General features: G+C 38.1%; 1 protein-coding gene and 1 non-coding gene across 3 annotated transcripts in view; both read right to left on the bottom strand.

The window, feature by feature from the left end:
• Positions 1–19,731, bottom strand: part of UBTD2 (ubiquitin domain containing 2) — a 55,998-nt gene extending 36,267 nt beyond the window's left edge. Inside the window, exon 1 of one of the 2 annotated variants that reach the window (XM_045551173.1) lies at positions 19,539–19,731. In XM_045551173.1, the coding sequence (XP_045407129.1) occupies positions 19,539–19,608 (70 nt within the window). In that variant the 5' untranslated portion in view covers positions 19,609–19,731. Of the gene's footprint in view, positions 1–19,534 lie in introns of both variants that reach the window. The other variant, XM_045551174.1, reaches the window with a different exon arrangement.
• Positions 6,756–6,897, bottom strand: LOC123639054. The gene has a single exon (XR_006735621.1). It is a non-coding gene; the product is annotated as a small nucleolar RNA SNORA57 (small nucleolar RNA).
• Positions 19,732–26,748: the final 7,017 nt, after the last annotated feature.

Below are 26,748 nucleotides of genomic sequence, written 5' to 3'. Positions count from 1 at the left end.
ACCCAATAAATAAAGACTTGACAGAGTTAGTTTAAGAAAGTCAGTAAATAAACAAAAAGCAGCAGTAAGAACAAACCCTAAGGAAGGAAGGGTTTGATTTCCAGACCTGCCGTATTATCTTAAATGTCCAGTTTTCAATCAATTATTGAGACATGCAAAGAAATAAGATACACATAAGAAAGAAAGATAACGGAAACTGTCACTGAGGAATCCCAATGGACAGACTTTAAACCAGCTATTTTAAATATGTTCGAAGAACTAGAGGAAACCATGTGTAAAGAACTAAAAGAATGAGAACTAAGCCTTAATAAAGGGATAGAAATTATTTTTTTTAATTATAGAGTTTAAAAGTATAATAACTGAAATGAAAAATCCACTGCAGAGGCTCAATAGCACATTTGAGCAGGCAGAAGAAAAAAATCAGTGACTTCAAGATAGGTCAACTGAGAAGATACAATCTGAGGAACAATAATGAAAATAATAGTCTCAAGCGATCTTGACAGTGGGGCACCAACAAGCATACCAATATACATGTAACGGGTGCCCTAGAAGAGAGAGAAAGGGACACAAAGAGTAGTAGAAGAAATAATGGCCAAAAGCTTCTCAAATTTCATGAAAAACATAATGCAATAAATGAAAGAAGCTCAAAAAATTCAGAGTTCTCCACCTAGACACATCATAATCAAACTGTTGAAAGACAAAGACAAAGAGAGAATCATGAAAGCAGTTAAGAAGCAACTCATTACATATAAGGCATCCTAAAAAATATTAACAGCTGATTTCTCATGAGAATCCATGGAGGCCAGAAGGCACTGGGATAACATATTCAACGTGATGAAAAGGAAAAGGATGTTAACCAAGAATTCTAAAAATAACAAAAAGTTACCCTTTGAAAATAAAGAAGAAATTAAAACATTTCTAGGTAAGCAAAAACCAAGAGCCTTTGTTGCTAGACCAGCCATACAAAAAATAATAAAGGGAGTCCTTCAGGTTGAAATACAAGGATACTAGACAGTAACTCAAATATACATGAAGAAATAAAGAACACTGATAAAGGTAACTACATAGGTAAATATAAAAGATAGCACATACGTATTTTTCTTTGTAATTTTCCCCTCCTATTTAAAAGACAATTGCATAAAGCAATAATTATAAGTGTGTTTACAGGCACACACATATAAAAGATATAATCTGAATGACAATAATGAAGGGGGAGGGAATGGAAATATACAGAAGCTTTTATACGCTATTGAAATTAAACCAACCAATAGATTAGTGTCGATCAGAACTAGATTATTATAAATTAAGATGTTAATTATAATGCCTTGGGCAATCACTAAGAAAACAATTAAAAAAAAACAGTAAAAGAAATGACAAAGGAATGAAAATGTTATACCAGAGAATGTCTATTTAATACAAAATGAAGGCAGTAATGGAGGAATAGAGGGGAAAAGGAGTAAGACATATAGCAAAAAACAGCAAATGGCATATATAAATCCATACCTTATTAGTAATTACAAGAAATGATGGGCAAAATGAACAAAAAACTATGATCCAACTAAGCTGCCCACAAAAGGCAGACTTTAGTTGCAAAAACAAGTAAGTTGAAAGCAAAAGGATGGAAAAAAATATATACCATGCAAACAGTAACTGAAAGAGAGCTAGAGTGGGTGTATCTATAACAGAAAAAATGGAATTTAAGACAAAAATTTTTACTTAAGATAAAAAAGGACATTTTACAATGAAAGGGTCAATTCATATAATAATAAACACATGTATACCTAATAAAACCCCAGAATATACGAAGCAAACATTGACTGAAATGAAGGGAGATATAGTTCTACAATAACATTTGGAAACTTCAATATCTCACTTTCAATAATGGATAAAATATCTAGACAGAATATCAAGGAAATAGAGGACTGGAACAACACTATAAACCAACTAGACCTAACAGACATATAGAATACTCCACCCAACAACAGCAGAATACATATTCTTCTTAAGTGCACACGGAAATTCTCCAGGAGAGATTATATATTAGATCACAAAACAAGTTTCAATAAACTTCAAAAGAATGAAATCATACAAAGTATCTTCTATGACCACATCAAAGAAGCTAGAAATCAATTAACAGAACGAAAACTTAAATATTCACAATTATATTGAAATTAACACACTCATACAATGAATGGATCAAATAACAAATCACAAGGGAAAAGAGAAAATACTTTGAGTAGAATAGAAACAAAGCACAACATACAAAAACTTATGGGATGCCGTGAAAGCAGTGCTCAAAGGGAAATTTAAAACTGTAAACACCTACATTAAAAAAAAAAAAAAAAATCTTAATAACCGAACTTTACACCTTTTAAGGGACCAAAAAGAGCAGCAAACTAAATCCAAAAGCTAACGGATAAAAATTAGAGCAGAGATAAATAAAACAGAGAATAAAAAAACAACAGATTCAACAAAATGGAAGGACCTTTAGTTAGACTGGGGAAAAAGAAAGAAGGCACAAATAAGCAAAATCAGAAATAAAAGTGGGGACATTACTACCAATCTTACAGAAACAAAACCATTATAAGGGAATACCATCAATAGTTGTACACCACCAAATTAGATGATCTAGATGAAATGGACAAATTCCTAGAAACACAAATTATCAAAACTGACTCAAGAAAAAATAGAAAATCTAAACAGATCTATAATAAGAAATTTAGTCAGAAATCAAAATCTTCTCAACAAAGAAAAGCCCAAGACCAGATAGCTTCACTGGTGAATTCTAGCAAATATTTGAAAGAATTAACATCAATCACTCTCAAACTCTTTCAAAAAACAGAAGAGTAGGGAACACTTCCTAACTCACTGTATGAGGCCAACATTACCCTGATACAAAAGACAGAGAAAGACAACACAAGTATAGACCAATATCCATTAACATAGGTGCAAAAAAAAGTCCTCCACAAAATACCAGCAAACTGAATCCAACAAACAGCACATTAAAAAGATTATACATCACAACCAAGTGGGATTTTTCCCAAGAATGCAAGAACATAAGAAAAATCAATGTAATCTGTCACATTAATAGACGAAGGGGTAAAAGAAAAAAACCTACATAATCACCTCAATTAATGTAGAAAAAAATATCTCACAAAACCCAACACTCTTTCATGATAAAAACACTCATAAAACTAGGGATAAAAGAAAATTCCTCAACATAATAAAGGATCTTCATGAAAACCCACATGTAACATCATACTCAATGAAGAAACACTGAAAGCTTCCCCCGCTAAGATGAGGAAGAAGACAGCTAAGAGCTAAGGAATTCTTGTTGATGTTTAAAGAGAGAGAGACAGACAGACAGAGAGATCCTATAGCGATAATATTCAATAATCAAAAAGCACATTCTAAGTATCTGTATACTTCATGGCACAATTAAGCAAAAAGAAAGGTTACTATTCTTTGGAAACTCAAAACTTTTGGTTAGACATGTTGGAGCTAGATGATAATTTAAACACCATTTAATCATTTAAATATTAACATCTGTACTGATGTAGAAAGGCACCGTATACAATCTTACAATGGAAACATTGTAGCCTCACTTCAAAACAGAAGTTCTATAAGATGTTCAAAATCTTAGAGCATAGTTATTACTGTGAATGATGGTATAATTATAAAGTAAGGAGACTGTATACCAAATGCCACATCTAAAACTACTTATGCATAACCACTATATAGATATATAGATACAGATACATCCTAAGTAGGTAAAGGTTGATGAAGCATCCTAAGGCCAAGGAATACACGGAAGTATGTTAACATTTCACATACTCAAAAAAAAAAAAAAATCAACAAGAGGGAGAAACTAAAATAGGAAACAAATAGAAACAAATGAATCTAACTGTATTTCAAAGGAATAAAAGGGGTGTTGGACCTAACTCCAACACTAAAGGGGTGCTGGACCTAACCCAAATTTTGAACACAGTAATTTTTTCAGTAATTTTACCCTCAGTAAAGAAAAAAAGAACTATAAACAAATATTGAACTCGATGGTAGTTTTGTTTTTCAAAATGATATGAATTTGCAATTCTGAAACTATGTATATTCTCAGATTGAACACACAAGTAAATATATTATGGAAATTGGGAGCCAGGTTTCTGTTGGAGAAGACAGTTATAAATACAGAGAGAGGAAAGTGCGAACGAACCCTGTAGTTTTAGACTGGAATTAGAGATATGAGTATGAAATCAGTTTGTTTTTAATATATATAAAAAAGATGTAGATGTGGTATATACATGTAAGAGTGTGTGTGTGTGTATATGTGTGTGTGTGTGTCCTAACTCTTACAACTGAGAAAACCTAGAGGTAATGGCACTCCAACAGCACCAAGCAAGTGTGATCTTGCCTAAACTAGAGATCTTAGTTTCTAAATACCACTCTCCACTAAAAGAACAAGGGATCCTTGGCTGAGTCCAGGGCATGGACAGGTAAAATATTAGATGAGCTTAGAACATCTTGTTACGGCAGAAAGCAAACAAGTGCTCAAAGAATAATGAAGCATGTCATAAGAACACAGGGGCCAGCTTGGAAGGGATCCCACTAGCCAATCTAGTACAATTTGATCATCAAAATAAATAATACTTAACAGATTATACCCCACTGAATAAAAAAGAAAATAATAAGTTCATACCAACATCATTAAGTAAATGAATGGAGGAGATGAGAAAGCTGTTCAATACATTTAAAAATGCCAATTAATAATTATAAAGGACATGACAGAATTAATTAGAAAATCACCATTTGGCAACCATTATTATAAATAGCTGTGGCAAGTAAGAATTATCAATGGATGCTAAAACTAGTGTTTGTTAAGAAACAGGATATTTACATAGACTTAAATCTTCTCATAAGCTACTTATCATTTGCATTAGGAAAAATAGTAACTTTATAATGAAGAAAGTTAGCAGGCCCCCTAATCACCAATAATGGGAAAAACAGACACTATGTGACTCCTGACATGCTGCACCAAGAAGGACATAATCATACTTCTGTAATATTCCTGTGCAATCATGAGGAATCTAAACATTCAAATTGATGAACACTCTGAAAACTAACTGGCCTGTACTTCTTCAAATTCAAAGGTTATGAAAAGAAAAAAAGACTCAGGAACTGTTTGAGATCAAAGCAGACTAAGGACCGAGCGTGGTGGCTCAAGCCTGTAATCCTAGCACTCTGGGAGGCCGAGGCGGGCGGATCGTTTGAGCTCAGGAGTTCAAGATCAGCCTGAGCAAGCACGAAACCTCGTCTCTACTAAAAAAAAAAAAGAAAGAAAGAAAGAAAGAAATTAGCTGGACAACTAAAAATATATACAGAAAAAATTAGCCGGGCATGGTGGCACATGCCTGTAGTCCCCAGCTACTCGGGAGGCTGAGGCAGCAGGATTGCCTGAGCCCAGGAGTCTGAGGTTGCTGTGAGCTAGGCTGACACCATGGCACTCTAGCCTGGGCAACAGAGTGAGACTCTGTCTCAAAAAAAAAAAAAAAAGGGCAGACTAAAGTGATATAACTAATGCATGATCCTGGATAACTTTCTTTGAATATTAGTGGAGATAATGATGAAATCTGAATAAGGTCTGTGGAGTAAATATTAGCACATCAATATCTACTTCTTGATTTTAATAATTGTATTATGCTTATGAAAAAGAATGTCCTTGTTCTTAGGAAATAGCCACTAAGGTATTTAGGGATAAAGAAGGTTCCTATCAGGAATTTAATCAAATGGTTCTAGGTATAGGAAGATCAAAGGTCTCCACTCATATTTAATCCAAACAAGACTACCCAAAGACTTCAAAATCAAAATGTAAAAAATCAGAGACAAAGAGAGGATTCTGAAAGCAGCAAGAGAAACAAGCAAATAACATGTGAGGGAGTTTCCAATACGGCTAGCAGCAGACTTCTCAGCAGAAACCTCAGTCCAGAAGAGAGTGGGATGATATATCCAAAGTGTTTAAAGAAGGGGGAAAAAACCCTGCTAACCAAGAATATCATACCCAGCAAAGCTGTTCTTCAGAAATGAAGGAGAGATAAAGACTTTCCCAGACAAACAAAAGCTGAGGGACTTCATTGACACCAGACCTATCTTACAAGAAATACTAAAAGGAGTTTTTCAACATGAAAGAAAAGGATACTAATGAGTAACACAAAAACATCTGAAAGTATAAAGGTCACTGGTAAAAGCAAGTACAGTCAAATTAAGAATACAGACAGTCCCCAATGTAAGAGGTACAAGTGACTCTGGAAACAAACACAGGGAGGTAAACTGGGTGGGGATGGGGAGGAAGATAAGGGAGATAACGGTAATATCTATTTTCACAGAATTATTAGAAGGATTTAATGAGGTAATATTTCTCAATTAGTACAGTATCTGCCTATCATGCAAAAAATAGTACACAAATGTATGTTAAATTAAAAATAGATATTTCTCAAAGATCACACAGCTAAATGGTACACCAGGGATTCAATTCCAGACTGATTCCAAGGTTCATATTCTTGGCCAGTAGCGTTCCTCTGCCTCATGGCTATAGGAGTTACTTGAATAAATGTTCAATATGGACCTGGACTTTTGCCTACCCTCCCAAAATGAAACCCCATTATCAATCAATGTGAGGTCTATGGCTCTATGAGGTTTCAAAGATGTGAACCCATGCTTAGGATGGCACAGTGAGTTGGCACTGATCTTTTTTTTCTTTAAATTGGTGTCCTGGTGCTTGAGGACAGAATCAGGAAGCTGCTGGCACTGAAGACATGATGCCAAGGGGGCCAGAGCTCTTTCTCTCTGCCTCCGTACATAATGGGGAGCAGGACTGCATGCTCTGTCCCTGCCAAGTAAAGAACGTTGGCACTAAAGTGACCAAACAATAAACTATCTCCCAGGCAGCATACACCAATTACAGAAAGCACGTTGGTGCCTGTCCTGAGCCCACTGCCAAGGGAAGTACTAACTGTTTCCCAAGAAAGACACTAGGAATCTGGAAGACTCTTTATTCAAGGTGGTTTCCCTCTTCTATCTGAAAAGTTTCCTTTGATTAAGGAATTCTAATGTTAAGAGCCTGACAAAAATGTGTTTAAACATACTTTACTTGGAGTTATATGCATTGGTCAAGTCCTTCTCCTTTAAAGGGTTTCTAAGTGCAGTCAAAAGTCTTCTTAATAACCAAAAAGTAGGTTCAACAGAACCATTAAACATACTGATATTTTGGCTTGTCCAAGATTTTGCCACAAAATCCATAAAACAGAATGGTATTCCAATGTCAAATTCTCTCTACCAGGTTAAAAGAAAATGATATTTTATGCAAAAATTAAAGTAACAGAAAAACTACTAAAAACTGTATTGCCTAGGGGTTAGATTCATGGGTAAAGAGAAAAATATCTTGGATGCCACTTAATTCTTTTAAATTGCATCTATGGCTGCCATCTTTAGAAAATTCTAAGGTTTACTTTTAGCTTATTTAACTACACTGGTCAGAAGAAAACACTATCTATAACAGTAAGAAATATTAATTACTACATTCTTGCAAACTGCCCTCATAAAAGCTTTGAGAAACTTGCCTATTACTAGCTGGGTATTTATTCCCTTTGCTCTCATTTACACTGCATTTCCTCAAATTAAGTCCAGGGATATGAATCTCTCACATCATTACAATGTCAACATCAATTCTACTAATTCCTAACTTTTAAAATAGATAGCAAGGTCGACTTTTGAAAATATAATGACAATACATCCTAAAATGAAAAGCTAACAATGACATTCTTATTACATTCCCAAATCTAAAACATCAGTAAAGTCAAACTCAAGAAACCACAGCTGCAATGATCTCAATAAATACATTACATTTCTCTGAACATGAAATCCCATTTTTGCTCTTTCTCTCTCTCACACCCCATCCTCCAGTCTGAAAGGATGTACACAACAATGTTTATGTTAGGTGGCAGGATAAATGTACTTTACTTTTTTCTTAAATATACTTTTGGACATTTTTCTGATTTTTTTCACAAAAAGTTTCTAAAGGGTCTAAAAAATGACTATAAATATTGTAAGAAAGGATTAGTCCTAAATAAGTTCTCATATAAAACAGTGAAAGAGGCCATCATAATGTATATATGTGTATATTGTATGTATGTTATATGTTTATATAGTGTACATATTATATATATGTGTGTGTGTATTTATGGAATCAAAGCTTTAATGTTTCTCTTTTGTTACCTAGAAGGCAAAAGTAATCTTATAAGTGCTCTAGTCTGAACTTCTAAGAAGGTATTGATTTAATTTAGCAAGGATAAAATAAGATTTTAGACTGTATCAAGAGTAAATGCAAAGACATCATTAATAACTATTTTCCTATTAATTAAAATTGTATAGTATTTCCCTAAGATTTTGCTATAAAAATAACCTGCCAATGTGTTTTATACTTCCTACTTATTACTAAATTAGAATTGCTTCTCAGTGGAAACTGAATTTTATCCTACATCTTTTCTTTAATCTCCCTCAACATTTTATCTGAAAACTTCTTTCCTCCCTCTCTGTCAACTGTGAAACTTCCTACACATAAGACTTTTAGTGTTCATCCTAGTACCAAACTGAAAAGCCTACCTTTACCATTCAAGTGTAAATTCTGTCCCTATTGATTATTCCCTTCTTAAAATGCTTAAGAATCACCTATTACAGAAGACAGTTATTTTTTCAGTCATTTGCTTGCTTAATGCAGGTTACATTATAAGTTCTAGTCAGTACATTTAGTGTTGATATATTGAAAACAAAAATACATACAAGAACCTGTTTCCTACCCCTATGACCTATCCAATGCAGAAGATAGTCTCCTTCTTGCTTCTAACACTATTACATTTCATTTCATTCAATAACAGATAAGCAATTCTTCCCATTCTCAGAGTTCTTGTTACAGCTTGTGTTTTAATCAATATTCACTCCAGAAGCATTGGGTACCATTTTATTGTTTCTCAAATTCCTTTTCACCATGTCCTACCTGGTAAATGTAGAGGCACACCTGAACTTTTAACTTCAAAATTACGAGAATTTAAAAACAACATACACTTTAGGAAGAGAGATGTCTCTGTGATGTGATACAACCATCACAAACCCAGAGCAACAAGAGCCAGATTCACAGCAGGGGTTGTTCAACAAGCCCTGCATGTTAGTTTTTGGCAACACAACAATGATCAAAGGCCCAAAAGCTTTTTAATCGCCATCAAGTTAAAATTATTATTTCCAGGTAACTCTATCCAGGGCAGAAATTGATCAGTGACTGTCAGAAAAATCACAAGCTATAATAATGAAACTCTGTATTATGGGACCACGATAGGTTTCCTCCTCCTCCACTTCTAAGTGAGACACTTTAGGAAGCAAGAATGTCTCTGCTCCTTTTATCAGCTATAAAACCAGGAGGTGGTTCCAAATGACCATATGCTGCTATTACAAGTGCAGAGGGAACACTTTTATTGTAATCTCCTACAATTTAGCCCTGGGGACAATCACCACTTTATAATTTGAGATAGATTTTCCAATACTGCACAAGAATGATTTAACAAAACAAAGTTAGAAAAAACTATATAATATATAAAGGAAATATGACAAAATATTATTTGTTTAATCTAGATGAGGGGTATTCAAGTTTTTGCTGTACTACAGTCTTTCAACTTTTCAATATATTTGAAAATTATCATTAAAAAGGTTTGAAAAAAGAACTAGAGGTAATCTTGGTAAAGATCTAATCCATTAACTCCTTTCAACAATTGAAGAAATACAGCCCAAAATACCATAGCTAACGTAGGCCTTTTCTCATTACAACAGTAAAACCCAAGCAGGTCTACAGAATCTTAGCCCAACTCATTACATATGCCAGAAAACTTGAGACCTAAGAGACAGACTGATCTGTGACAAACACATACATGTGCATGTAAAAAAGTTAAACACATTTCTTATGTTTAAACTGTGATAATACAGACTGACTACCCTTTATTAAAAATACTTGGCCCCAGAACTGTTTCGGATTTTGGAATTTTTCAGATTTTGAATATTTGTAGAATATATATCAGTTGAACATTCCTAATCTGAAAATCCAAAACCTGAAATGCTCCCAAATCCAAAATTTTTTGAGTGTTGACATGTCATTCAAAGGAAATGTTCATTGGAGCATTAAAATTATAGAATAAAAATCTGTTAGACTATGACAACCTAGTACACATCAGAATTTTGTATAAGATAACCTTGCTAAATGCAGCATGACATGGGAATAATTTATTGTTAGAAGCACAAAAAACAACTTTTTAAACCACTCAGCTAGTATCACCTATAATATTGTCTTACAACTCAGTCTACTGATTATGGTAATTACACCTTTCCAAAGCTGACAACATATCTTAATAACTTCAAATTTCACCTATCCACTCTCAAGCTTCTTAACAATCCCCCAAAACGCCATGTTTTTTCACATCTCTGTATAAGTAATCTCCTCTGCATACAGAATGCTCTTCTGCCTTTTCTTTTCTTTACTCCCCTTTTGAGAAGAACACTGTCGCCTTCTTTTATAAAGAAACAGGGTCTCCCTCTGTCACCCAGGCTGGAGTGCAATGGTGCAATCATAGCTTACTGCTACCTCAAATTCCCGGGCTCAGGTGATCCTCCTGCCTTAGCCTCCCAAGTAGCTGAGACTACAGGTGCGCACCACCATACCCTGCTAATTTTTTTTCATTTTTCTTTTTAGAGACAAGGTCTCACGTGTTGCCCAGGCTCAAACTCCTGACATTAAGTGATCCTCCCATCTCAGCTTCCGGAGTAGCTGGTACTATAGGTGCGAACCACTGTGCCGGGCAAGACCAACTTCTTTGTTTGTTTGTTTGTTTTTTGAGACAGGGTCTGCTCTTCCTTCAGGCTGGTCTCAAACTCCTAGCCTCAAGCTACCCTCCCACCTCGGCCTCCCAAAGTGCTGGGATTACAGGCGTGAGCCACCGCACCCAGCCAAGACCAATTTCTTACACCACCTCTTCACTGAAGATTTCTGACCCTGCTCTCCACTATTCCTTGAACTTTTATAATACTGTTTTCATTGCTGTAGAGACTTTTAAAACTTTACCTAAGTTTTATTTAGATGTATGGTTCCTGCAGCAGACCATAAGCTACTTGATATCATAGAGCAGGCCTTATTTATATCTCTAATTATAGCTAGCTTCAAGTGGGGAATTAGAATAATAGTGACTGGCTATCTTTAAAAGTTTCAGGAAGACATATCTTAACACCTTAGAAATAAGGTGTTTGACTTGGGTTGAAGGCAGATTCATAACTAAATGAACTGGACTATTAATATTTATTACTCTGCCCTGTTGATATTTTTGTCACATAGTCTATGAGCATGGAAACTATCTGAAGAATACAAAGAAACAGTCTGACTCTGCTTATACCTAAAGCCAATATAATATAATAAATGCAAAAAAATTATCTAAACATTTTCCTGTGAGGGTAAGAATTCAATCAGAAAAGCCCCAAAGTCACTAATTCATTACTTAGCTACTAATTCATTACTTAATCAAATTTTGAGCAAATGTATATCACTAAGACCCCGTGGTCAAGTAAAATTCACTGGAAATGACTTTTACATGTAAATATTTCATTTTTCTTAGATGTCTAACTTCAATGAAAATTCCATTTCAGAAAACAGGGCTATAATGGAAACTTCTAAAAGTTTTATTGCAAAGATGCAAAAATATGCCACTACAACACCCACTGTATACTCAGCAATATCTAACCACTTCAGCTCAATTTATGGATATATTAAAAACCAAACGTGATTCTTGCTGACTATACATCAAAGTAGCTGATGCAAAACGATATGTGCTGACTGTTTTTGGCCAACACACAGGCATCTTTAAGTATATATGCATTAGTAAAGTCTCAGCCTATGGCCCTTGAACTACCAGTGAAACAAGAGGAGCCTGCTGGCATCCTAGTACTATAAGATAATCAGAAACTGAAAAGCTGGGAGGAATGGTGAGAGATGGCAGGAAGAATCAGGTACAGTGGCCCACAAAATGGAGATAACCATTCACGTGGTCTGCAGTAAGGAAAAATGAGAACCACTATATCAGCAAATTGGTCATCATATCCAATTAATTTTTTTTTTTTTTTTTTTGAGACAGAGTCTCACTCTGTTGCCCGGGCTAGAGTGCCGTGGTGTCAGCCTAGCTCACAGCAACCTCAAACTCCTGGGCTCAAGCAATCCTTCTGCCTCAGTCTCCCGAGTAGCTGGGACTACAGGCATGTACCACCATGCCTGGCTAATTTTTTTCTATATCTATAATTTTAGCTGTCCAGATCATTTCTTTCTATTTTTAGTAGAGATGGGGTCTCGCTCTTGCTCAGGCTGGTCTCAAACTCCTGAGCTCAAACGATCCGCCCGCCTTGGCCTCCCAGAGTGCTAGGATTACAGGCATGAGCCACCACGCCCAGCTCCTGTCAGTTTTTTATGTAAACTCTAATGCAGAATCTCTTCCCAAAGAGGATTTGGCTCCCATACCTGCCCACCCAGAGTACTAATGTATTTCCAACCTACACCTTCTTGCTACCCATTTTCTTTTTGTTCCTCTCCCCACAACCCTACTCCTCCTAATAAAATCAGCCACCCTCTGCTTTACATGAAGTAAATGCCTATTTCACAGTGTAAGTCTCTTTCCAAAGTGGTATGAAATTTTATGTATCCCTTTCATAAAGCCCCAGAGCTCACCAACCCAGAAAACATGAATAATTTTTACTTACATTGTCACACTATGGATAAAAGACTTAATCTTTAGTCCTTTTGATGCTCGATTTTGCTTCATTCTTTACTATAGGCGCAACCGAAAGAATAGAAGCATAAGGAAATTCGATAAACAGCCCAGTTAGATGACATGTAGAAGTAACATATGGGACACTGAAAATACATAAGAAAGAGGGGCATATGACACTCCTGATGAAGAAAGTCTTGCAGGGAATGTGTTTGTCCTGAACCACACCAACCTCAAAAGGGCTCTTGGTATATTCTGGGGTTGGAGGCCCAAGAAGTCTACCTTGTTTTAGGACACACGTAACAACCTACAGCTAGAATTTCTGCAAACAACACAACTAGAATGAAAAGTTACTAAACCAAATTATTTTCTGAAATTATAAGAATGATATGTTCAAATACAATCAGATCTATAAGGTTCACAGGCAGAGAGAACTGTTTTCCTGTTTCCAAATAATTCAACAAAATTCAATATACTAAGTAGCTACTAATGTGTCAGGCCTGATTAGAGGTGGTTTCTCTCATTTATCCACCCTCTCTGAAACGCTCATGATTCACTTCTTAGTACAATCCTTAGTACTTCCCTCCTCTTTCACCTGCTTCTACCAGTCATTCACTTTTATACCTTCAGTCAACCTCCCGCAGCTGATTCCAAAATCCATATTCATAATCCTAAACATCTAGGAGTTCCAGATCTAAATGATGTCTCCACTTAAAAATTCTTGTCATCTACACCTTAACATACAATGCATGCTGAACTAGGGCTTTCCCCAGATATCTTTCTTATTCCCCAAAACCTGTCAAGCTACTTCAATATTCCTGGTCACTGAGGGTCACAAATAAGGAATTATTTTATTTTGTTCTCTTCTGTATCCCTACATCTGATAAATCACCAACTCATGCCATTTTTTTTCCCTAATGGGTTCCTCATTTTAGTTTCTTTCCACTTTAAGCAATCCTGTACCACTGCTTCTCAAACTTTAATGTGCATAGGAATCGCTTGAGAATCTTGTTAAAATGCAGATTCTGATTCATTAAGTTTGAGGTGGGGCCTGAGATTCTGCATTTCTAATATGCACCTAGGTGATGCCAAATGTTGCCGGTCAAGGGACCAAAGTGCTAGATTGTAAATTCCTTTGAGAGCAGAGACTTTGTTCCCTCTGTTGTAATCCCAGTAATGAGTATATATAATAGTGGTTCAACTAATATTCAGTGAATTAATCACAGCAGTCAGTATACCCTTTTCATCAGATGTCAGATGATGAGCTCTTCTCCAGAACCTGTAGTAACATCGTACTCACTACCTGTCCAGTCCCTCCATCACTTCCTGCCATACAGTCTGCTCCAGCCAAGGCAGCCACCTTACTAACCACTACCAATGCATGTATTATTTACAACTACTTTCAAGCCTTAGTTCATAACCATTCCTCCATCTCATATGTACTCTCCACCAGTCTACAAAGAACATGTCTTTTAAAAACTAGTTTATCCTGATCACTTTCAAATCTGACCAACCCTGGCCTGGTACGGCGGCTCATGCTTATAATCCTAGCATTCTAGGAGGCCGAGACAAGACTGCTTGAGACCAGGAGTTCAAGACCAGCCTGAGCAAGAGCGAGAGTCCATCTCTACAAAAAACAGAAAAATTAGCCAGACGTGGTGGCGTGCACCTGTAGTCCCAGCTACTTCGGAGGCTGAGGCAGGAGGATCACTTGAGGCCAGGAGTTTGAGGTTGCTGTGAGCTATGATGATTTCATGATACTCTAGCCAGGGCAACAGACCAAGACTCTGTCTCATAAAAAAAAAAAAAAAAAAAAAGAAGAAGCCTGACCAACCCTGGGCTACTAAGATCACTTTGTTTTCTTTATTCCTTCAGCACTTGCAGTTATACTATGGTATTATCTGTTTAAATAGTGCTTTATAGTTGTTCCTATGTGCGTATTATGCTTTCCTAAAAAAGAATTTTGACATACTCAAGAAACAGAATCATGATTCCTCTTTTTGGAACCACATGACCAATACAATGTTGGGCATACTGTTGGTACTCAATGCTTGTTAATTGTAAAATGCTTGCCCCCAAAATACAACCATCATCTCTTGATTAACAAATGGAAGAGGGTTTATGGATTACTTTTGTCAACTTTTAAAAACCATTTTACTGCTAATAACCAGATACGAAAGAGGAAATAAAAGTTTAACATTCCTAGTTGAGAAAACAAACGTTACAAGATTTGTGAATTATTGGCTACAGATCTATTTTTTAATCCATCAGTGAAGGGTTAATTATATATTTAAAACTAAAACTAGAAGCACAAGCAACAAAAGGAAAAACAGATTAACTAGACTTCGTTAAAATTACAAACGTATCAAAGGCTATCATTAAGATAGTGAAAAGACAACCCACAGAATGGGAGAAAACATTTACAAATCATGTATCTGATAAGAGTTTAATATCCAGAATATATAAAGAACTACAACTCAAAAAAAAAAAAATCCAAACCACCCAGTTAAAAAAATCGTCAAAGGACTTGAATAGACATTTCTCCAAAGATACATAAATGGCCATCAAGCACAAGAAAAGAGGCTCAACACCACCACTGATGAGGGAAATGCAAATCAAAACCACACTGAGACACCCACTTCACACCCACCAGAATTGCTACAATTTAAAAAATAGAACATAACAAGTGTTGGTGAAGATGTGGAGAAACTGAAATCCTCATTAATTGCTGGTGACAGTGTAAAGTGGTACAGCCACCACAGAAATGGTTTGGCACTTCCTCAGAAAGATAAACATAGAATTAATTACCATATGACCCAGCAATTCCATTCCTAGGTATAGAGCCAAAAGAACTGAAAACAGGGACTCAAAACAGACCCTTGTATAACAAAGTTCACAGCTGCATTATTCACACCAAAATGTGGAAACAATCCGAACGTCCATCATCAGATGGCAAAATGTGGTATATACATACATGGATTATTCAGCCATAAAAAGGATAAAGTACTGATATATGCTACAGCATGGATGAACCTGCGAGACATTATGTTAAGTGAAATAAACCACAAAAGGACAAATATATGATTCCACTTACATGAGGTATCTAGAATAGGCAAATTCATAGAGATAAAAAGCATAATAGATTAGTGTTTACTAAGGATTGGGAGGAGGGGAGAGCAGGGAGAGCAGGGAGAGACAGCTTAATGGAACCAGTTTCTGTTTGGAGTGATGAAAAATTTTGGAAATAAATAGTGGTGATAGTTGTTTAATACTGTGAATATAATTAATGCCACTGAATTGTACACTTAAAAATAGTAAAAATGGCAAGTTTTACGTTGTATGTTTTACCATAATTTTTTAAAATGAAACTGGGGGGGGGGGAGAAACTAGCATTCTTTATTATAGCCCTGGGTTTAAGTTCTGACTGCCATTTACAAGCTATGTGATGTTGAATAAGTTATTTAATTTCTCTGGACTTCAATTTCTTTGTCTATAAAGTAGAGATATTATCCACCTCATGGGGTTGTTGAGGATTAAATGCAAGAACCTATTCACTTGCCACAGTACCTGTTATATAATAAATACTGGATAAATGGTAGATGTTATTCAAAAACTATTGTTACTCATCGAGTAGGTGTCTTTAAGGCTGCTATAAATGGATATATAAAAGAACTCCATGATGTTCCCAAGACATTCTGAAAGAAATGAATGTCCAGCATTCAATTATCCTCCTGTACACCTGGTAACTAGTGACCACCAGGTTCAGTTCTCTTGGGATATTACTGAATGTACAGAATAAATGACACACCCAGAAAGTGAGATGTACTTTGTACATGACCACACTTTCATTATAGAGGTGAACAAAGAAGGTTGTTGGCTGTCTTCAATTAATATAATTTTATTGGGTTTCCTCATATATTTCTTATTTTAAAAAATCATAAGAGATTTAATTCCTTAGCAATTGCCAGGAGCTAAAGCCTTACCCCAGCATCACAATGTCATCATAACAAGGCTGAGAACCATACAGAATATGTTTAAAAATGTCAAAACAATGGGAAATTCTAGAAGCATGGAAACTTGGAGAGAACTGTTAAATAATCTTGTATAACTTCTATGATATACCTGTCTTCATTAAAATTAGGCATTAATAAAAAACAGCCTAAATAGCTGAAACTCAAAAACTAAATTCTAGGCAAGGTATGCCAGAGGAAGATACTTTGTACAAATGATTCCAAAACAATAGATAACACAAATTTTATAAGGTGAATTAAGCCATTTCCATATTCTATAGTCTCTTGCAAAAATTTCCCAAATATCTTCAAAAAGGTTATCTACCTAATAAGAAAGCTTTTCTTGATAGACACACAAAAATTTGTGTACATGAGAGATGGTTCCAGAGGTAAAAACAAAGTACAGTATCTCAAAGGGTCAAAAAGATTTTTTTAAAAGTCCTTTTTTTTTTTTTTTACTAAGGCTGGCTGATATTTAGAAAGGGTCAAGGCATTGTGTGATGTTTGCACAACATTGTCAATGTACATAAATCTGTCATGAAAAGCTCAAATCTGTCACAAAAAGCATCTGACGACTGTATCTTACTCAATGTTGATAAGAGAATTTTCATAACCCAATACATCCAGATTAATATTACTAACCACGACTATGTGTTTGAAAAGCTAAGGATCTGTGCCAACAGCCTTAGGAAAAAGTCTTTCCCTTCCCAACAAAAACCTACTTAGTGAGCAAGAATTCTTAAACATGTTAACCTGCAACACACCTGAGCTAATTTCATTAAACCTCAATTAACTCTTAACTGTTATGACAATAATGGAGAATAAAAGCATCTATAATTAATTCCAGAAACAATCCTTTTATCCCACACAACCTCTTTCCCCACTCCAGTTATATCAGAGCCCATGCCTTCTCTCAAGAAGAAAATAAATAAGTTTGGTGGTTGACGTTCCTTTTTCTAAACTTTACTTTGGAAAGGTACAGCATAGCTTACAGCTTACAGTCCAGAGAACTCAGTCTCAAAGAAACTGATACTATAGCTATCTAACTGGATAAGGCTGGTAATAAATTACCCAAAGCTAAGATTTCACGCTTTTAAAAGCCCATACTAATAATGCCCAGCTGGTCATAAGTCACACTACCAAAAGGCTTAAATAAATTAGTTCAAGTGTATTACAGAGAAAAATATTTATGACAATTTTTTAATGAGTGTGAAAAAATAATTAAAACTAAACACTACCTATAACAAATACTGATATATTTTGGTACCACTAACAATCACCTCAATTAGAGGAAGAATCATTTTGACCCCCAATTTGACCTTAACTCAAGGCTGTTTTAAATCATGCCCTTTTTATCTTCCTGTTTTGTTGTCACTGAGGATCTCATTAATGTGCCACCAAGTAATAATGCTATGACATGAAATGCACTATAAAGTAGCATTTTCATGCACACTTTTGTCAAGACAACCTTTACTGAGCTCTCAAATTACGTGCCCACGATTTAGTTATACAGGAGACCCATAGATTTTAATAAAGTGGCATGGCTAAACACGTAATTCAGGAAATCCATCAGCCAAAAGTCAGGTGTACTGGTTTATGGACAGAGCTTAAGTAACAGGGTAAAGCAACTAGTCTAAATGGTAGTATGTTAAGAAAAAGTTGTAAACCCTCCCACACCAAAACAATTTAGGAACTTACAAAAATGCGTCTAACATTAGGTCGGAATCAAACCATCACTGCCATCTTTGCTCTTCCTACAAGCCGTTTTTAACTAAGATACTCCATAGAATGCACTCTGTAAAAGGTCACGTAAGTAAAGGTAGAATTAATTTTATTATTATATCGCCATACAACTACTATTGATTGCATTAAAAGACTTCTCAAGACACAGCTATTTACAATAAAATAGAAGTGCGTTCCCTGTCAGAAAACTTTTGAAGTACTGATCCTACTGGGGTAAGTCAGACTCTTAATGCATTTGTACTTTTATCCTACATATTTTCCTTTTACGTAAGACGGATCGGAATTTGACTAGCCCACCCCGACAGCACACCGGCCCAACACCCTCAAGCTGTAGCAAGAAGCCACGTTTTACTTGGGCAGACCGTTTCCCCGCCTCTCCTTAATACAATGCCCGTGGCCACTAGAGACTTCCCCAGCCGAGTTCCAGAAACTCGCAGGTTTAAATGGCCAAATTGGAACCAACCCGGGCAGCTGTCATCTGAAACTCAAGAAAGCTGAGACCAGCCAACTCTGCCGAACGAGGAAGGGTGCGGAGAGATGTGGCGGGGGCCCCTTGGAGGGAACGCATTAGTTTCCCTCCCACCCCCATCAGTTCGCTTTTCTGCAAGCCCAGCGCCGCCATCCTGTTCCTGAATAATTAAACGGACTGGAGCCGTAGTGAGGTGGCCAGAAGGGCAGTCCGGGCTCCCAGTTCCCCGAGCCAAGCGGTGCGGTCTGCGAGGCCGAGGGCGACATCCCTGGCCTGCAGAGGACTTTTATCCGGGGCTGCGGAGGGAAGGGGCGACCCCCGCGGCCGGCGGGGCAGCCGGAAGCCGAGCGCGGGCAGTGACGTGGAGAAGGGATGACAAAGGGGCGCGGGGGCCCGGCCGTGCGGCCCACAGGGGTCTGGACAGGTGGCCGGGCCTGGCCGGGAACAATGGGGGGCCGAGGCTGCCCCCTGGCGCTCACCTACCTCCGGTGCCCTCCGAGTTCTCGTTGAGGCTGCCTGAGGAGTCGTGCTGGGCGCCCACACACCCGCCCATGGGGGACCCCGGCGCCTCGTCCGCCACCTCCGGGCGCTCGTCCGGGCCCGTCGCCGCCGCCGCCGCCTCAGCCTCCTCCAGCGCCACCGCCGAGCTCCGGACAGGCCCGCCGCTCAGCTCGCCCGCCGCGGCCCAGCCTCCGCCCCCCTCGCCGCTCCACCCACCGCCTTGGCTCGGCCCCTTCCTCCGCGCCCACTTCGGCCTCAGCCCCCGGGCCGCCCGCCCGGCAGGCCCGGCCCGCGCGTAGCCCCCGCCTCCGGCTCGGCCCCGCCAAGCCGGGGCTGGCCCATCCCGGGCGGGCCGCAGCGCCCGTGTCGCCCGCTCACAGCTCCGCACCCCCGCGCCCCGGCGAGCCCCGCGCCGGCGCCGTCCGCCCGCCAGGCCCCATCAGCCCCCGCCCCGCGGCGCCGCCCTCCGCACCCGCGGCCTTGGCTCTGCCCGGCCCGCCTGGAACCGCCGCGGAGGGGGCGGGACCGCGGGAGGCCGCGCTCTGATTGGCTGCGACGGGGCCGCGAGCGGAGCCGGGAGGGGAGCCGAGCCCAAGGGGGAGAGGAGCGGGGGGCCGCGCGGGGAGGAAGGGAGCCGAGGCGGGGAGCGAGGGGTGGGAGACGGGGAGAAGAAAGGAGCGGGGAGAAGGGAGGGGAAGCAGGAAAAGACAAACGAAAGTGGGAGAAGAGGAGTGGGAAGGGGCGAAACCGAGTTTCTGGCTCCTTGGCGGTCACCTCTTTCTTTCTGGTGGAGGCGCGTTGCAAGGGGGCACCGTGAAGTAGCGAGGGAAACTCGCAGGCGGGGACGGGGCGGTTTCCCAAATAACAGGGGCCTGGGGGGAGGCGTCGTGGCTGGACGCTGAGGTCCCAGCACATTTCGCGTTTGTGTGGAGCTCAGTGGGTTGGTGCCCGCACTCTGGGCTTCCCTTTCCTGCCCTTCCCCCTTTCCCCCTAAAATCACTGTGCCCCACTGGGTGGAGGCCGTCACCGTGGCTGCAAGCTGGACTCCTGGTAGAGGCGAGGGATCCCGGAGGGGAGAAGCGCTGAACGCAGTTCAGCGGGCGTGGGTTTGTTTAATTTTTCGCGAGGTAGATTGTTCAGACAATACTACTTGTCAAGATCCTGCCTTTAGGTATCTTAAATCATCTTTAGAACAAAGTGAAATATAAATAAATGAAATGCCCTGCTTTTCTAATCTAGAATTTGGCACATCGACCACGCCCAACATTCTTGGCGGTTACTTTTCCAATCTCAGCCAAATTGTTAAAGTCCCTTTAGAATCGTGCTTCTTGCTATAATGCCTTAAAATTTTTATCATCCTTCTCGGGCCTTCTAAAGCTTATTTCTGCCTAACAGCTGTTTTAACTATCTGCTCCATTTTTATATCAGAATCTTTTTTTAACATCCTGGGTCAGCTTTTGCTTAGCATTAAAAAAAATTTTTTAAGTGAAATACCTAAGAAAGAGACGCTCTGCAGTTTGGGATTTGCATTTAAATATATTCTCATACTGCTGGTGGGAGTGTAAATTGGTTCAATCTTTCTGCAAAGCAATTTGGCAATGTAGATCAAGAGACTTAAAGATGTTCATACCCTTTGACTCAGGATTATTCCACATCTGGGAATACAGCTCACAGAAACAGCCCAAAATGCAAAAATTTAGAGATAATCAGACGTTAAACAAACAAAATCCTACACATATTAAAGCACAGAAATGTCGTGAGATATAAAAGTGTGCTATACTAAACTTATACTGAAGAATTAGCATTGTCCTCAGCTGTGGTCCTGAACATTCAAAAAGAGCTCGTATACAACTGATGTTTTTATGAGTTTTCAGAGGTTGCTCTGACATCAGAGGCTGTGTCAAAAAGCCTTCTGTCTGATCATTCTCAGCTGAGTATTCACGTTGGCAACTAGACATCACTTCATCATTTCCCTGAAGGAGAGAAGCTGCGTGCTGAATATTTGCAAAGAGATTGCTTTGTCCTGAATTTCGCACTAGAAATTGCAGAAATCAAGACTTCTACCATGTCTATTAAACAGATGGTAGGCACCCAAATGAGGAGGGCTTTCTGATGAGCACTGAGGAGTTGGCACTAGGAAGAGAGAGCAATCTCATGGAGACATTCTCAGCAACGGGTGTCTTCTGCCCTGCCTTTATCTTAGAACAGAGACACATGTTCCCTGGAGGCAGAACAGTGTAGCATTAAGGGGCCCAGATCTGTTAACTTCCTGGGTTGGAATCTGGCTTCCATTGTGTACTAGCTATACAACCTTAAATTTCTATAGAGTTCAGTTTCCTCACCTGTAAAATTGGGCCAATAATGCCTCAAGCTGTGTGGGGATTCTTTATTAACTCTTCTCTTTATTTCCTGTCTAGCATCACCTATCTAAATTTACTGCATAACACCTTCTATGGAAACAATCCCTTCTTTTTTTAAATTTTTTTTTATGTCAGTATATTGTGGGAGTACAAATATTTAGTTAGGTTACATATATTGCCTTTACCCCACCCGAGTCAGAGCTTCAAGCATGTCCATCCCAAAGACGGTGTGCACCGCACCCATTAGGTGTCAATATACCCATCCCCTCCTCTCTACTCCCACCTGCCCAACACCCGATGAATGTTATTGGTATACGTGCACTTAAGTGTTGATCAGTTAATACCAATTTGATGATGAGTACATGTGGTGCTTGTTTTTCCATTCTTGGGATACTTCACTTAGTAGAATGGGCTCCAGCTCTATCCAGGGTAATACAAGAACAATACTGGATCTCCATTATTTTTTGTGACTGAGTAGAACTCCATGGTATACATATTCCACATTTTATTAATACACTCATGTATTGATGGGCAGTTGGGTTGTTTCCACATCTTTGCAATTGTGAATTGTGCTGCTAGAAACATTTGAGTGCAGATGTCTTTTTTATAGAATGTCTTTTGTTCCTTTGGGTAGATGCCCAGTAATGGGATTGCTGAATCAAATGGTAGTTCTACTTGTAGCTCTTTGAGGTATCTCCATATTACTTTACACAGAGGTTGTGCTAGTTTGCAGTTCCACCAGCAGTGTATAAATGTTCCTATCTCTCCACATCCACATCAACATTTATTGTTTTGGGACTTTTTGATAAAGGCCATTCTCACTGGAGTTAAGTGATATCTCATTGTGGTTTTGATTTGCATTTCCCTGATGATTAGAGATGTTGAGCATTTTTTCATATGTCTGTTGGCCATTCTTCTGTCTTCTGTTTAAAAGTTTCTGTTCTTGTCCTTTGCCCACTTTTTGGTAGGGTTGTTTGATTTTTTTCTTGCTGATTTTCCTGAGTTCTATATAGATTCTAGTTATCAGCCCTTTATAGGATGTGTAACGTGAATATTTTCTCCCATTCTTTAGGTTGTCTGTTTGCTTTCGTGATAGTTTCCTTGGCTGTGCAGAAGCTTTTTACTTTGATTAGGTCCCATTTATTTATTTTTCTTGTTGCTGTGATTGCCTTTGGGATCTTCTTCACAAATTCTTTGCCTAGTCCAATGTCTGTAAGAGTTTTTCCGACATTTTCTTCTAGGATTCTTATAGTTTCATGCCTTAAGTTTATGTCTGTTATCAACCGTGAGTTGATTTTTGTGAGGTGACAATCCCTTCTTTTTGCATGTCCACATGTGGTTTTCTATTGTTTTATATCTTTATGGAGATATACATATACCATATATTTCACCAATTTATTTTTAATTGACAAATAATAATTGTTTCTATTTATGGGGTACAATGTGATGTATTGATAATGTTTACCATGTGGAATGATGAAATAAGGCTAATTAACAAATCCATGACATGCTTATTTTGTGGTGAAAACATTTAAAATCTACTCTTACGGCAATTTAAAAATATACAATGTATTATAATTATAGTCACCATTCTATGCAATAGATCACCAAAGCCTATTTGTCCTGTCTAACTGAAACTTTGTACCCTTTGGTCAACATCTCCCTTTTCCCCATCCACCCTCCCACCCCTTCACCAATTTCAATTGTACAACTCAATGGTTTTTAGTAAATTTGCAATTTTAGAACATTTTCATCACCTCAAAAAGAAACCCCATACCTGTCTGCAGTCATTCACCATTTCCTTCCACCCCACTCCCACCCAAGCCCTAGGCAACCACAAATCTATTCTGTCTCTATAGGTTGTCTATTCTGGATAGTTCGTGTAAATGGACCCATGCAATAGGTAGTCTTGTAACTGGCTTCTTTCACATAGCATAATATTTTCAAGGTTCATCCATGTTATAGCGTGTATCAGTTCTTCATTCCTTCTTATGGATAATATTCCATTGTATGGATAGACCACGTTTTTATCCTTTCACCAGTTGATGGACATTTGGGTTGTCTCCACTTTGGCTATTATAAGTAAAGTTGCTATGAACATTCATGTACAATTTTTGTGTAGACATATGTTTTCACCTGTCTTGGGTATAGGAGTAGAATTGCTTGATCATATGGTAGCTCTATGTCTAACTTTCTGAAGAATTGGCAAACTGTTTTCCAAAGTGGCTGTCCCATTTTACATTACCACCAGCAATGTATGAAGGTTCCAGTTTTTCTACATCCTTGCTAACACTTATTATTGTCCATCTTTTATTATAGACATCTTAGTGGGTGTGTAGACTATCTCATTATGGTTTTGATTTAATTTCCCTAATGGCTAATAAAGTTGAGCATCTTTTTATGTACTTATAGACCATTTATGTATCTTTTTTGGAAAAACGTGTGCTCAGATACATGCCTTTTTAAAATTGGATTATTTTGTCTTTTATATGGAGTCATAAGGATTTTTAATATATTCTGGATATGATTTCCTTAGCAAATACATGATTTGTAAATATTTTCTCCCATTGTAAGTTGTCTTTTAACTTTCTTGACAGAGTCTTTTGAAGCACAAAGGTTTATAACATAACTTTTTTTATTTTTAGAGATGGAGTCTTGCCATTTTCCCAGGCTGGACTCTAACTCCTGGGCTCAAGCGAGCCTCCTCCCTCAACCTCCCGAGTAGCTGGGACTGCAGGCACATGCCATCATGCCTGGCTAATTTTAGTGAAGTCCATTTTACCATTTTTTTCTTTGGATGAATGTGCTTTGGGGCTCATATCTAAGAAACCATTGTTTAATAATCCAAGGTCATGAATATTTATACCTATGTTTTCCTCTAAGACTTTTATAGTTTTATCTCTTACATTTAGGTCTTTGATCCACCTTGAGTTAATTTTTTATTGTGGTAAAATACAGATACCATAAAATCACTTAATTTTTATATATAGTGTAATGTAGGGCCCAACTTCATTCTTCTTCATGTGGATTTCCAATGTCTCAGCATCATTTGTGGAAAAGACTATTCTTTCCCCATTGAATTATCATGACACCCTTGTCGAAACAAGTTGACCATAAATGTTAGAATTTATTTCTGGACTCTCAATTTTATCTCATTGATCTTTATGTCTTGATTGTGCAAGCACCACATTATTTCTATTACTCTAGTTTACAGTAAGTTTTGAAGTTGGGAAATGTGAATCCTTCAACTTTGTTCTCATTTTTCAAGATTATTTTAGCTATTCTGGGTCTTTTACATCTCCGTGTGAATTTTAGGATCAGCTTGTCCATTTCCACAATAGTAATAATAATAAAGCAGCTGGGATTTGGGTGGGAAATGTGTTGAATCTGTAGATAAATTTGATGAGTATTGCCATCTTAACAATATTAAACCTTCCAATTCATGAATGTAGATGTTTTTTCACTTATTTTTGATCTTAAATTTCTTTCAATGATATTTCATTGTTTTCAGTGTTTTGTGCTTCTTGTTATTTTTAAGCATTTTATTCTTTCTCATGCTATTGTAATTGGATTTGTTGTTTTCCTTTTTGGATTGTTCATTGCAAATGTATACAAATACAAATGATTTATGTGTATTGATCATGTATCCCGCAACTTAGCTGAACTCACTTATTCTAATAGTTTTTGCTTCATGTATTTTAGGGCTCTGTTGTTATGTGTTATATGTTTATAACTGTTATATCTCCAGTGTCTTGTTTACTCAGCTAATTCTTCAGGGAGAATTGGCAAGGGGGGGAAAGGGAAGAGAAAAAAATGAGAAGATGGAAAAAAAGGAAGGAGAATGAGCTCCAGTACCTGTAAAACTCTAGTATAGGTTTCAGTCACCTGGAGAGCTTGATAAAATTACAGTGTCCCAGAGATTCTGATTCACTAGGTCTGGGGTGGATTCTAGGAAACAGCACTTTTAACTCACACATCAGGCATTTCTTGATGGAGTTTGGTCCACAGGTGGAATTTTTGTCCAGGACAAATTTCAATTCTCCACACTCCCTGCCTGTTTTTACTTTAGTGGTTTTTTTATCCTCCACAAATAATACCACAATCCATCCAATTGCTTAAGTCTCAAACCCAAGAGTTACTGGTGATTTCTCCATCCTTCGCCTCCCACACCCAATCCATTACTAAGTCCTCTTTAGCCATGAAATATATCGAGTCTCCCCTCTTGCTCTCTGTCTCTGCTGCCACCACTATCTCACACCTTGGCTGTGACAATACCCTTCCAACTGGCCTTCCTACATCTTCTCCTGCCTCCTCCTCCAATACATTCTCCAGCCAGCAGCTAGCATGATTTTGTTAAAAAAAAAAAATACAGTACACTACATATACTTAGTGTATCATTTTATAAGTTTGCCATATGTATACACCTATGAAACCATTGAGATAATGAATCAAGATAATAAACATTATCAATCAAGATCATGAACAGCCGAGGCGGGCGGATCGTTTGAGCTCAGGAGTTCGAGACCAGCCTGAGCAAGAGCGAGACCCCCGTCTCTACTAAAAATAGAAAGAAATTATATGGACAACTAAAAATATATATAGAAAAAATTAGCCTGGCATGGTGATGCATGCCTGTAGTCCCAGCTACTCGGGAGGCTGAGACAGGAGGATCGCTTAAGCCCAGGAGTTTGAGGTTGCTGTGAGCTAGGCTGACACCATGGCACTCTAGCCCGGGAAACAGAGTGAGACTCTGTCTCATTAAAAAAAAAAAAAAAGATGAACATATTCATCATGTCTAAAAGTTTCCTCATGTCCCTTGGTAGTCCCTCCCT

The sequence above is a fragment of the Lemur catta genome, chromosome 5 (assembly GCF_020740605.2).
Source record: "Lemur catta isolate mLemCat1 chromosome 5, mLemCat1.pri, whole genome shotgun sequence".
NCBI lineage: Eukaryota > Metazoa > Chordata > Mammalia > Primates > Lemuridae > Lemur > Lemur catta.
The sequence above is the reverse complement of the archived record's forward strand: the minus strand, read 5'-3'. Positions and strand labels throughout refer to the sequence as shown.